The 13,819-nt window shown below is 41.3% G+C and overlaps 4 protein-coding genes across 10 annotated transcripts in view; all 4 read left to right on the forward strand.

The window, feature by feature from the left end:
• The window catches only part of LOC311257655 (protocadherin alpha-C2-like), a 172,652-nt gene that overhangs the window by 26,264 nt on the left and 132,569 nt on the right, over window positions 1–13,819 (forward strand). Inside the window, exon 1 of one of the 7 annotated variants that reach the window (XM_084353419.1) lies at window positions 653–3,153. The exons of the other annotated variants lie outside the window; for them this stretch is intronic. Within the exon in view, the coding sequence (XP_084209545.1) occupies window positions 796–3,153 (2,358 nt within the window). The 5' untranslated portion in view covers window positions 653–795. Of the gene's footprint in view, window positions 1–652; window positions 3,154–13,819 lie in introns of those variants that run through there. 7 annotated transcript variants of the gene reach the window in all.
• LOC311257678 (protocadherin alpha-8-like) lies at window positions 4,420–6,973 on the forward strand (the record flags this gene model as incomplete). The annotated part of the gene is made up of 1 exon (XM_084353494.1): window positions 4,420–6,973. Exon 1 carries the CDS (start codon window positions 4,580–4,582, stop codon window positions 6,971–6,973), a length of 2,394 nt encoding a protein of 797 aa, XP_084209620.1. The 5' UTR covers window positions 4,420–4,579.
• Window positions 7,844–10,363, forward strand: LOC311257688 (protocadherin alpha-8-like; the record flags this gene model as incomplete). The annotated part of the gene is made up of 1 exon (XM_084353505.1): window positions 7,844–10,363. The coding sequence occupies exon 1, from the start codon at window positions 7,988–7,990 to the stop codon at window positions 10,361–10,363; it is 2,376 nt and encodes a 791-aa protein (XP_084209631.1). The 5' UTR covers window positions 7,844–7,987.
• LOC311257689 (protocadherin alpha-8-like) lies at window positions 11,218–13,725 on the forward strand (the record flags this gene model as incomplete). Its single annotated transcript, XM_084353506.1, has 1 exon — window positions 11,218–13,725. Exon 1 carries the CDS (start codon window positions 11,359–11,361, stop codon window positions 13,723–13,725), a length of 2,367 nt encoding a protein of 788 aa, XP_084209632.1. The 5' UTR covers window positions 11,218–11,358.

Genomic DNA, 13,819 nt, shown 5'->3' on the forward strand with positions numbered 1-13,819 from the left:
CCTCAAAGCAAAGAATAGCTGATTGCTCAAATATATGAGTGCATTGCATCAGCAAACCTTTACTACACAAACCTGAAGAATTTAATTAAAACACACATGGTAAAAATGATGGTTTAATTAAAAATCTAGAAATTGAATGATAATACTTTTACCAAATACAGCTGGAAAGGTCAAAGACTAGTGCTGATCCCTGTCCATGGTGCTGAACCTTGAACCTTGCTCAAAGCCCTGAATATACAGCACTGTATGTTTATTAGCTGTAAACAAAGTAGAAAACCACTCACTGACTGTATCTGTTCATTCACACCAGTTGATCCTCATCTACAGTTATTTTTCTCGCATGTTAGAATATTTTCTACAGTTTGGGAAGCATGCTTTACATTTTTACTGAAATTAAATTTTGTGAGTGAGCAGCCGAGACATCCATTTTCCTTCGACTGACTATTTGGGCACTGTTTCGAGGTAAAACAAACTATGTCACATTTAGCTAAATGCTTTTGGCTTTAGATTTCCTGCAGTTAGAATTTACATCGCACGGTGTCAGTGTAACAAAAACAAAGCGTTACACGAGCTTGTCGTCATGGCATTTTGGTTCCACCTCTTTCCAGATTCCTCATCTCGATATTGTCGCAGTCGGATCTGGGGTTACAGCTGCTTTTGGAAATACTCTATTTGCCCTCATGTCTGTCGTTGTAAGAGGACGATGAATATTTCCACACGTGGAGGAGTTGGATTATATCATCATAACGTAGTTATTGTTTGTGTAACGGATTACTGACGATTTCGGGTTTAACCATGGAACAAAGAAGATACGAGGGAGGAAGGGCGCGAGGATATCTGGTCGGCTGCGTGGTTGCTGTGCTGTTGTGGAGCGTGGCCTCGGCGCAAATAAGATATTCAATCTCTGAGGAAGTGAACGAAGGAACTGTGGTTGGAAATATAGCGAAAGATCTGGGATTAGATAAAAGCACGCTGAAAGAAAGAAGGTATCGGATTGTTTCGAGCAATGCGGATCCGCTTTTCCATGTAAATCAGAACGATGGCATCCTGTATGTGAGCCGAAAGATTGACAGAGAAGAGGTGTGCGCACAGAGCAGTACGTGTTTAATAAATCTGAAAACCGTCCTAGAAAATCCGCTGGAGGTGCATTATGTTGAAGTGGAGGTGCTGGATATAAATGACCACTCTCCCAGTTTTCCACATAAGGAGAAAACGTTGGAGATATCTGAGTCTGTGTTGCCTGGAGTACGTATCCCGCTACAACCTGCACGAGATCAAGACGGTGGTCCTTTGTCTGTCCAGCAGTATAAACTCAGCCATAGTGACAACTTTCGTTTGGAAGTTAAGGATAAGGGAAAAGATGGCAAAATACCGATATTAGTAGTACAAAAATCGCTGGATAGGGAAACTGCAGGAAGTCACTCATTAGTACTGACGGCTCTGGATGGAGGGAAACCTCCCAAAACAGGTGAAATGGATATTAAAGTAAATGTTTTAGATATTAATGATAATGCACCTGTTTTCTCTAAAGATGTTTATTCTGTGACGCTCAATGAAAATTCTCCAGTAGGTACAACAGTTATACAAGTGAATGCAACTGATTTAGATGAAGGACCAAACGGAGAAGTAATTTACTCCTTCAATAGTATTGTAAACCATAGATTATTAGAGCTATTTGATATTAATCCTATGACAGGTGAAATAGTTGTGAAAGGTATAATAGACTTTGAGGAGAATGATAAATATGAAATTGAAATTGAAGCATCAGATAAAGGTCTGGCTCCACTGGCTACAGAAAAAAGCGTCATTATTAAGATAGTTGATGTGAATGATAATGCACCTGAGATTGAAGTTACCTCATTTTCAAGCTCCATCCCTGAAGATTCAAGACCTGGAACTACAGTTGCTCTTATTAGTGTTAATGATTTGGACTCTGGTCTGAATGGAAAAGTTATCTGCTCCATAAGTGACAATGTTCCTTTTACATTATCACCATCCTTAAAGGACAACATGTATTCATTAGTCACCAAATCTCCTCTGGACAGAGAGAAACAGTCACATTATGAACTAACTATACATGCAAAAGATGCTGGTCAACCTCCATTATCATCTGAAAAGACAATTAGTGTTGTGGTGTCAGATGTGAATGACAACAGTCCAGAGTTTTCACTGAGTCCATATACTTTCTATGTCACAGAGGGTAATGAGCCAGGTACCTCTGTGTTTTCTGTTAAAGCTTTTGATCGTGATGAAAACGACAATGCTCTGATATCCTATCATATTCTCAGAGATGGAAGGGAAGAAAACAAATTGGCTTCATTTCTCAACATAAACTCTGAAACTGGAGATATTCTGGCTTTAAAAAGTTTTGACTTTGAAGTTCTGAAAACGTTCCAGTTCCAAGTTGTGGCCACAGATTCTGGAGCTCCGTCACTGAGCAGCAACGTCACAGTGAACGTGTTCATTCTGGATCAGAACGACAACGCTCCAGTCATCCTGTATCCAGTCAGCTCCAACGGTTCTGCTGAAGGTGTGGAGGAGATTCCCCGCAATGTGAACGCAGGACACTTGGTGACTAAAGTCAGAGCCTATGACGCTGATATAGGATATAACGGCTGGTTGCTGTTTTCACTGCAGGAAGTCACTGACCACAGTCTCTTTGGTTTGGACCGCTATACGGGACAGATCAGAACACTTCGCTCATTCACAGAGACAGACGAGGCTGAGCATAAACTGCTCATACTGGTCAAAGACAATGGGAACGTTTCTCTCTCAGCAACAGCTACTGTCATTGTCAAACTTGTGGAGCCCAAAGAGGCTTTTGCTGCTTCTGATGTTAAAAGTGCCACTAAAGTTGACGAGGAGGACAATGTGACATTTTATCTGATGATAACTTTGGGCTCAGTTTCTCTACTTTTTATCATCAGTATCATCGTGCTGATTGCGATGCAGTGCTCCAAATCCACAGACTATACTTCTAAATATCTACAAGAGACTAATTATGACGGGACTCTGTGTCACAGCATCCAGTACAGATCTGGAGACAAGCGCTACATGTTAGTTGGACCCAGAATGAGTATAGGATCTACTATAGTCCCTGGCAGCCATGCCAATACTCTAGTGCTCCCTGACAGGAGGAGAGGATCTGGAGAGGTAAGACATCCTTAAACAAGCATTTTCATGTATGCAGAAAGTAAAGCATCAAGACATGACAAAGTTGTTGAGACAAATAAAACTCAAGATAGATACGAAAGTGGAAACATTGTGACCACATTTATGGCTTATAGAGAAAGGCTTTTATGAAAGGCAAATCTTAATTTATATTTCAGATTCGTTGCTTCTGATCATAACTGCTCTTAATTATAACGGCTGTGGCATTTTAAACTGCACATATTGTATAGTGTACTATAGGCCTTCCTGCTATGCTTTTGAAAAGTTCAGTATTGGATCCATTGGCAACCCCTCAGTTTTCCTGAGCAACTTTAGTTTAATGTCGCTTCAAGACATATATTTTATTTTAAAACGCCTATACTTTACCTAAAAGACAGTAAATAAAAACAACATTTAACATGGGTTAGGTATGACAACATGGAAAGAGTTAGATAAGCCAGTGTCCATGATACATTATCAACTAACTCAAAATGGAAAACTGCCAAATGTAGCCTGGCAAATATGAAGTTAGTGGTATTCGCTGTCCATGGTGCTGATCGTGTTTGCTCTCATTCCCAGTATTTGGTCATGAGTTATATCAAACCACAGTGACATTTCTCTGCGTTTTAATGAAACTCTAGCTAAAGTTCAGTCAGGAGGACTATTCTGTTGCATGGTTAGGCCTGTAGTTTATTTCTCATCCCATCCTATCATTCACTCCTCTCGTGCCATCAGCTGTTCACATCAGCTGGTCACAACTATCCAATAGCACAGCAACACATCTGCATGTTTAGCCAATCACCTTGCTGCTGTCTATTTTTAATATGATTCTCTCTGCCTCTAAATTATTCATGCTACTGTTTTGCACACATTATCTGCTGTAATAAACATTTTCTTTACTTCATACAATTATCTCCTGATTAACATTCATATACCTTATACTGTACCACATAAGGTAAACATATCCCCACGTGTTAAGTAGAATAAACATTAATAAGGCTTATTCATTGAAAGTCGGCTTGGTGTTGAAAGTGAGCAACCTCGTCATTTATTTCAATTCTCCTCCATTATTTTTGGTGTACTGATTTCAGATGAATGCATAGGAAAAACGCACAAAAAGAAAATTCACCATCTAGCTAAAGTGCTACTGGCTTTAGACTTTTTGTAATGAGGATTTAGGTCGCATGGTGTCAGTGTAATGTATGAAGTCAGCAGGGCATGTGGTTGTCGTCAGTGCGTTTTGGTTCCACCTCCTGACAGCTCCCTCGGTTCAGTTTTAACGCAGTCGTTTCTGAGCTTGCTGCTTCCTTTGGAAATACTCTATTTGCCTTCATGTCTATCGTTGTAAGAAGACGATGAATATATTTACACCAGGAGGAGTTGGATTCTGTCATTATAACGCAGTTACTGTTTCTGTAACGGATTACTGATGATTTCGGGTTTAACCATGGAACAAAGAAGATACGAGGGAGGAAGGGCGCGAGGATATCTGGTCGGCTGCGTGGTTGCTGTGCTTTTGTGGAGCGTGGCCTCGGCGCAAATAAGATATTCAATCTCTGAGGAAGTGAACGAAGGAACTGTGGTTGGAAATATAGCGAAAGATCTGGGATTAGATAAAAGCACGCTGAAAGAAAGAAGGTATCGGATTGTTTCGAGCAATACGGATCCTCTTTTCCATGTAAATCAGAACGATGGCATCCTGTATGTGAGCCGAAAGATTGACAGAGAAGAGGTGTGCGCACAGAGCAGTACGTGTTTAATAAATCTGAAAACCGTCCTAGAAAACCCGCTGGAGGTGCACTACGTAGGAGTGGAACTCCTGGATATAAATGATCATTCTCCCAGTTTCCCAGAGGTAGAGAAACGGCTGGAAATTTCTGAGTCCGTGTTGCCTGGAGCACGATTTCAGCTAAAAGCTGCACGGGATCCAGACAGCGGTCATTTCTCCGTGCAGCAATATAAACTCAGCCAGAACGATCACTTCCGTTTGGAAGTCAAGGATAAAAGAGAAGATGGAAAAATACCGATATTGGTGTTGCAAAAGTCTTTGGATAGGGAAACAGCAGGAAGTAATTCATTAGTACTGACAGCACTGGATGGAGGGAAACCTCCAAAATCCGGTGAAATGAATATTCTAGTGAAAGTTTTAGATGTAAATGATAACACACCTATTTTCTCTAAAGATGTTTACTCTGTTACACTCTCTGAAAATGCTCCAGTAGGTACCACAGTCGTACAAGTAAATGCAACTGATTTAGATGAAGGTCAGAATGGAGAGGTGATTTACTCATTTGGTAACAGTGTGAGTAATAAGTTGCTAAAACTTTTTGATATCAATCCATCATCAGGTGAGATAATTGTCAAAGGACTTATAGACTATGAGCAAAGAGACAATTACGAAATAGAAATTGAAGCATCAGATAAAGGTCTGGCTCCTCTAACTACAGAAAAAAGTGTCATTATCCAGATAGTAGATGTGAACGATAATGCACCTGAGATTGAAGTTACCTCATTTTCAAGCTCCATCCCTGAAGATTCCAGACCTGGAACTACAGTTGCTCTTATCAGTGTAAATGACTTGGACTCTGGTCTGAATGGAAAAGTTATTTGCTCCATAAGTGAAGATGTTCCTTTTACATTATCACCATCCTTACAAGACAAAATGTATTCATTAGTCACCAAATCTCCTCTGGACAGAGAGAAACAGTCACATTATGAACTAACAATAACTGCAAAAGATGCTGGTCAACCTCCACTATCATCTGAAAAGGCAATAAGTGTTGTGGTGTCAGATGTGAATGACAACAGTCCAGAGTTTTCACTGAGTCCATATAATTTCTATGTCACTGAGGGTAATGAGCCAGGTGCCTCTGTGTTTTCTGTTAAAGCTTTTGATCGTGATGAGAACGACAATGCTCTGATATCCTATCATATTCTCAGAGATGGAAGGGAAGAAAATAAATTGGCTTCATTCCTAAATATTAATTCTGATAATGGACACATCACCGCTTTAAAAAGTTTTGACTTTGAAGTTCTGAAAACGTTCCAGTTCCAAGTTGTCGCCACAGATTCTGGAGCTCCGTCACTGAGCAGCAACGTCACAGTGAACGTGTTCATTCTGGATCAGAACGACAACACTCCAGTCATCCTGTATCCAGTCAGCTCCAACGGTTCTGCTGAAGGTGTGGAGGAGATTCCCCGCAATGTGAACGCAGGACACTTGGTGACTAAAGTCAGAGCCTATGACGCTGATATAGGATATAACGGCTGGTTACTGTTTTCACTGCAGGAAGTTACTGACCACAGTCTCTTTGGTTTGGACCGCTATACAGGACAGATCAGAACACTTCGCTCATTCACAGAGACAGACGAGGCTGAGCATAAACTGCTCATACTGGTCAAAGACAATGGGAACGTCTCTCTCTCAGCAACAGCTACTGTCATTGTCAAACTTGTGGAGCCCAAAGAGGCTTTTGCTGCTTCTGATGTTAAAAGTGCCACTAAAGTTGACGAGGAGGACAATGTGACATTTTATCTGATGATAACTTTGGGCTCAGTTTCTCTACTTTTTATCATCAGTATCATCGTGCTGATTGCGATGCAGTGCTCCAAATCCACAGACTATACTTCTAAATATCTACAAGAGACTAATTATGACGGGACTCTGTGTCACAGCATCCAGTACAGATCTGGAGACAAACGCTACATGTTAGTTGGACCCAGAATGAGTATAGGATCTACTATAGTCCCTGGCAGCCATGCCAATACACTAGTGCTCCCTGACAGGAGGAGGGGATCTGGAGAGGTAAGACTGTTTTTGTGAAAGTCCTCGCTTGTTTCCACTCATGGTGATATGTATTTGTTTCTTCAATGATTAGTTCAGTCATATACTGCATGTGAACTATCTGCTTGGCATCATGATATAGTTTTGTGAAGCAGGACACTTGACTGATACCCCTAATTTCTCAGCTGTCCTTTAAAGTAAAGTTGTTGCTATAATAGCAGTTACTAATATAGGTGGAAGTATATGCTTACTCAACCGTTTATTTCGCAGTCCCCTGCTTTTTGACTACACTCTGAAAAACATATACCAGTATTACAACACACTTTGATCGTCAAATAACCGACATAGGTCGAACTGTTTGCACTTTCACTTTGCCTACGTTGTGTTTTGAGCTTTCGGGACATCTGTGATGATATTTTAAGTCATAAATGTGGCTGGGTCGAGTTATATCGGACGTTGTTTGCTGTCCATGGTGCTGATAGTTTCGCTCTCATGAACTGATACCTGGTTAAAAAAACTGGCAATAACCTCATGCGTTTTCTTTATAAGTATCCAACGAATGAAGCTCAAATTTGTTATATGGCAGCCCTAAGCATTGTGTGAGTATGTGATGTATACATTCAAAGGAGTTTAAGTTTTTTGCCTACTTGTTGAATCATCTGAAGAAGGCATCGTCTCAACTGAAGTACTGCAACATCCACGCATAAGGCCAAAGTAATTAAGACATGAAACTTTTCCAACTTTTAAAGTAAATAGCTGTACAACCTTTGATTTTCCTGTAGTTACCAATGAGATCGCATGGTGTCAGTGTGTTTTGAATATAATGTCTTTCGCTTGTCGTCACTGCCTTTTGGTTCCACCTCCTTGTAGCTCTCTCAGTTCGGTATTTGCAGAATCGCTTGGCGGCTCGCTGCTGCCTGTGTCAACAGTGTCTCGTTTTTTAAAAACATTTTTGAAACAGAGTCATCATTTGCATAGCCGGATGTGTTGGATTATTTTTTTCAAAGACGATCATTACCCAGTGAGGAATCGATAACTGTTTCGTTCTTCATCATGGAACAAAGGGGATGCGAGGCAAGGAGGGCGAGAGGACGGTGGCTCAGCTGCGTGGTTGCTGTGCTTTTGTGGAGCGTGGCCTCGGCGCAGTTACGGTATTCAATCTCTGAGGAAGTGAACGAAGGAACTGTGGTTGGAAATATAGCAAAAGATCTGGGATTAGATAAAAGCACGCTGAAAGAAAGAAGGTATCGGATTGTTTCGAGTAATGCAGATCCGCTTTTCCATGTAAATCAGAACGATGGCATCCTGTATGTGAGCCGAAAGATTGACAGAGAAGAGGTGTGCGCACAGAGCAGTACGTGTTTAATAAATCTGAAAACCGTCCTAGAAAACCCGCTGGAGGTGCACTATGTAGGAGTGGAAGTTCTGGATATAAATGATCATTCTCCCAGTTTCCCGGAGGTTGAGAAACGGTTGGAAATTTTTGAGTCCGTGTTGCCTGGAGCACGGTTTCAGCTAAAAGCCGCACGGGATTCAGACAGTGGTCATTTCTCCGTGCAGCAATATAAACTCAGCCAGAATGACCACTTCCGTTTGGAAGTTAAGGATAAAGGAGAAGACGGTAAAAAACCTATATTAGTTTTGCAAAAGTCTTTGGATAGGGAAGCAGCAGGAAGTTATTCATTAGTACTGACAGCGCTGGATGGAGGGAAACCTCCAAAATCCGGTGAAATGAATATCCTAGTGAAAGTTTTAGATGTAAATGATAACACACCTGTTTTCTCTAAAGATGTTTACTCTGTTACGCTCTCTGAAAATGCTCCAGTAGGAACCACAGTCATACAAGTAAATGCAACTGATTTAGATGAAGGTCAAAATGGAGAGGTGTTTTACTCATTTGGTGACAGCGTGACTAATAAGCTACTTCAACTTTTTGATATCAATCCATCATCAGGTGAGATAATTGTCAAAGGACTTATAGACTATGAGCAAAGGGACAAATACGAAATAGAAATTGAAGCATCAGATAAAGGTCTGGCTCCTCTAACCACAGAGAAAAGTGTTATTATTAAGATAGTAGATGTGAACGATAATGCACCTGAGATTGAGGTTACCTCCTTTTCAAGCTCAATCCCTGAAGATTCCAGACCTGGAACTACAGTTGCTCTTATCAGTGTAAATGACTTGGACTCTGGTCTGAATGGAAAAGTTATTTGCTCCATAAGTGACGATGTTCCTTTTACATTATCACCATCCTTACAAGACAAAATGTACTCATTAGTCACCAAATCTCCTCTGGACAGAGAGAAACAGTCACATTATGAACTAACAATAACTGCAAAAGATGCTGGTCAACCTCCATTATCATCTGAAAAGACAATTAGTGTTGTGGTGTCAGATGTGAATGACAACAGCCCAGAGTTTTCACTGAGTCCATATACTTTCTATGTCACTGAAGCTAATGAGCCGGGTAACTCTGTGTTTTCCGTTAAAGCTTTTGATCGGGATGAAAACGACAATGCTCTGATATCCTATCATATTCTCAGAGATGGAAGGGAAGAAAATAAATTGGCTTCATTTCTCAACATAAACTCTGAAAGTGGAGATATTCTGGCTTTAAAAAGTTTTGACTTTGAAGCTCTGAAAACGTTCCAGTTCCAAGTTGTCGCCACAGATTCTGGAGCTCCGTCACTGAGCAGCAACGTCACAGTGAACGTGTTCATTCTGGATCAGAACGACAACGCTCCAGTCATCCTGTATCCAGTCAGCTCCAACGGTTCTGCTGAAGGTGTGGAGGAGATTCCCCGCAATGTGAACGCAGGACACTTGGTGACTAAAGTCAGAGCCTATGATGCTGATATAGGATATAACGGCTGGTTACTGTTTTCACTGCAGGAAGTTACTGACCACAGTCTCTTTGGTTTGGACCGCTATACAGGACAGATCAGAACACTTCGCTCATTCACAGAGACAGACGAGGCTGAGCATAAACTGCTCATACTGGTCAAAGACAATGGGAACGTTTCTCTCTCAGCAACAGCTACTGTCATTGTCAAACTTGTGGAGCCCAAAGAGGCTTTTGCTGCTTCTGATGTTAAAAGTGCCACTAAAGTTGACGAGGAGGACAATGTGACATTTTATCTGATGATAACTTTGGGCTCAGTTTCTCTACTTTTTATCATCAGTATCATCGTGCTGATTGCGATGCAGTGCTCCAAATCCACAGACTATACTTCTAAATATCTGCAAGAGACTAATTATGACGGGACTCTGTGTCACAGCATCCAGTACAGATCTGGAGACAAACGCTACATGTTAGTTGGACCCAGAATGAGTATAGGATCTACTATAGTCCCTGGCAGCCATGCCAACACACTAGTGCTCCCTGACAGGAGGAGGGGATCTGGAGAGGTAAGACTGTTTTTGTGAAAGTCCTCGCTTTTTTCCACTCATGATGATATTCATTTGTTCCTTCATTCATTACTTCAGTCATGTACTGCATATACTGCATGTGAACTATCTGCTTGGCATCATGATATAGTTTTGTGAAGCAGGACACTTGACTGATACCCCTCATTTCTCAGCTGTCCTCTAAAGTAAAGTTGTAACTATAATTGCAGTTGGTAATATAGGTGGAAGTATATGCTTACTCAACCGTTTATTTCGCAGTCTCCTGCTTTTTCACTATACTCTGAAAAACATATACCAGTATTACAACACACGGTGATTTTCAATCGACTTTTTTCACTTTCACTTGACCTACGTTGTGTTTTGAGCTTTCGGGGCATCTGTGATAGTATTTTAAGTCGTAAATGTGTGTGGGCCGAGCCATGTCGGACGTCGTTTGCTGTCCATGGTGCTGATAGTTTCGCTCTCATGAACTGATACCTGGTTAAAAAGTGTCAATAACCTCATGGGTTTTCTTTATAAATATCCAACGAATGAAGCTCAACGTTGTTATATGGGAGTTAATTATTGTGGGAGTATGTGATGTCTACATTTAAAGGTATTTAAGTGTTTTGCCTACTTGTTGAATCATCTGAAGAAGCCATCACCCCACCTGAAGTACTGCAACATCTACGCATAAGGCCAAAGTAAATAAAAAACTTTTCCAACTTTTCAAGTAAAAGACTGTAGAACCTTTGATTTTCTTGCAGTTACCAATGAGATCGCATGGTGTCAGTGTGTTTTGGATATAATGTCTTTCGCTCGTCGTCACTGCCTTTTGGTTCCACCTCCTTGTAGCTCTCAGTTCGGTACTGGCAGAATCGCTTGGAGGCTCGCTGCTGCCCGTATCAACAGTCTCGTTTTTTAAAAACATTTTTGAAACAGAGTCATCATTTGCATAGCCGGATGTGTTGGATTAATTTTTTCATGGACGATTATTGCCCGGTGAGGAATCGATAACTGTTTCGTTCTTCATCATGGAACAAAGGGGATGCGAGGCAAGAAGGGCGAGAGGACGGTGGATCAGCTGCGTGGTTGCTGTGCTTTTGTGGAGCGTGGCCTCGGCGCAATTACGATATTCAATCTCTGAGGAAGTGAACGAAGGAACTGTGGTCGGGAATGTAGCGAAGGATTTGGGATTAGATAAGAGCATGTTGAAAGACAGAAAGTACCGCATTGTCTCTAGTGCTGCGGATCCTCTTTTCCGTGTAGATCAGAACGATGGCATCCTGTATGTGAGCCGGAAGATTGACAGAGAAGAGGTGTGCGAGCGAAGCAGTACCTGTTTGATAAATCTGAAAACAGTGCTAGAAAACCCGCTGGAGGTGCACTATGTTGGCGTGGAGGTTCTGGATATAAATGACCATTCTCCCAGTTTCCCGGAGAAAGAGAAAACGTTAGAGATTTCCGAGTCTGTGTTGCCTGGAGTACGTATTCCGCTGAAAGCTGCACGAGATCCAGACGGTGGTCCTTTCTCTGTCCAGCAGTATAAACTCAGCCCTAATGATCACTTCCGTTTGGAAGTTAAAGATAAGGGAGAGGATGGTAAAATACCTTTATTAATTGTGCAAAAATCTTTGGACAGGGAAGCAGCGGCAAGGCACTCATTAGTGCTGACCGCCCTTGATGGAGGGAAACCTCCGAAATCAGGTGAAATTAATATTCAAGTAAATGTTTTAGATGTTAATGATAACACGCCTGTTTTCTCTAAAGATGTTTACTCTGTTACGCTCTCTGAAAACGCTCCAATAGGTACCACAGTCGTGCAAGTAAATGCAACTGATTCAGATGAAGGCCCCAACGGAGAAGTAATTTATTCCTTTAGCAACAGTGTGAGTCAACGATTATTAAACCTTTTTGATATCGACCCTTCCACAGGGGAGATAATTGTTAAAGGTTTAATAGACTATGAGCACAAGGACAGATATGAAATTGAAATTCAAGCATCAGATAAAGGTCTGGCTCCTCTGGATACGCAAAAAAGCGTAATTATTAAGATAGTTGACGTGAATGATAATGCACCTGAGATTGAAGTTACCTCCTTTTCGAGCTCCATCCCTGAAGATTCAAGACCTGGAACTACAGTTGCTCTTATCAGTGTAAATGACTTGGACTCTGGTTTGAATGGAAAAGTTATTTGCTCCATAAGTGACAATGTTCCTTTTACATTATCACCATCCTTACAGGACAAAATGTATTCATTAGTCACCAAATCTCCTCTGGACAGAGAGAAACAGTCACATTATGAACTAACAATAACTGCAAAAGATGCTGGTCAACCTCTATTATCATCTGAAAAGACAATAAGTGTTGTGGTGTCAGATGTGAATGACAACAGTCCAGAGTTTTCACTGAGTCCATATACTTTCTATGTCACTGAGGGTAATGAGCCAGGTGCCTCTGTGTTCTCTGTTAAAGCTTTTGACCGTGATGAAAACGACAATGCTCTGATATCCTATCATATTCTCAGAGATGGAAGGGACGAAAATAAATTGGCTTCATTTCTCAACATTAACTCTGATAATGGACACATCACCGCTTTAAAAAGTTTTGACTTTGAAGTTCTGAAAACGTTCCAGTTCCAAGTTGTGGCCACAGATTCTGGAGCTCCGTCACTGAGCAGCAACGTCACAGTGAACGTGTTCATTCTGGATCAGAACGACAACGCTCCAGTCATCCTGTATCCAGTCAGCTCCAACGGTTCTGCTGAAGGTGTGGAGGAGATTCCCCGCAATGTGAACGCAGGACACTTGGTGACTAAAGTCAGAGCCTATGACGCTGATATAGGATATAACGGCTGGTTACTCTTTTCACTGCAGGAAGTTACTGACCACAGTCTCTTTGGTTTGGACCGCTATACAGGACAGATCAGAACACTTCGCTCATTCACAGAGACAGACGAGGCTGAGCATAAACTGCTCATACTGGTCAAAGACAATGGGAACGTTTCTCTCTCAGCAACAGCTACTGTCATTGTCAAACTTGTGGAGCCCAAAGAGGCTTTTGCTGCTTCTGATGTTAAAAGTGCCACTAAAGTTGACGAGGAGGACAATGTGACATTTTATCTGATGATAACTTTGGGCTCAGTTTCTCTACTTTTTATCATCAGTATCATCGTGCTGATTGCGATGCAGTGCTCCAAATCCACAGACTATACTTCTAAATATCTACAAGAGACTAATTATGACGGGACTCTGTGTCACAGCATCCAGTACAGATCTGGAGACAAGCGCTACATGTTAGTTGGACCCAGAATGAGTATAGGATCTACTATTGTCCCTGGGAGCCATGCCAATACACTAGTGCTCCCTGACAGGAGGAGGGGATCTGGAGAGGTAAGATAGATCACTTTATTTCAAGGCAGTCTTGGTATTAAATCTTGTGATAAATGAGATGAAGATCCTCATGATTGAAGAGTTCCAAAAGTGCTGAATCACA

Source organism: Pagrus pagrus, assembly GCF_965226575.1.
Source record: "Pagrus pagrus genome assembly, chromosome: 5".
NCBI lineage: Eukaryota > Metazoa > Chordata > Actinopteri > Spariformes > Sparidae > Pagrus > Pagrus pagrus.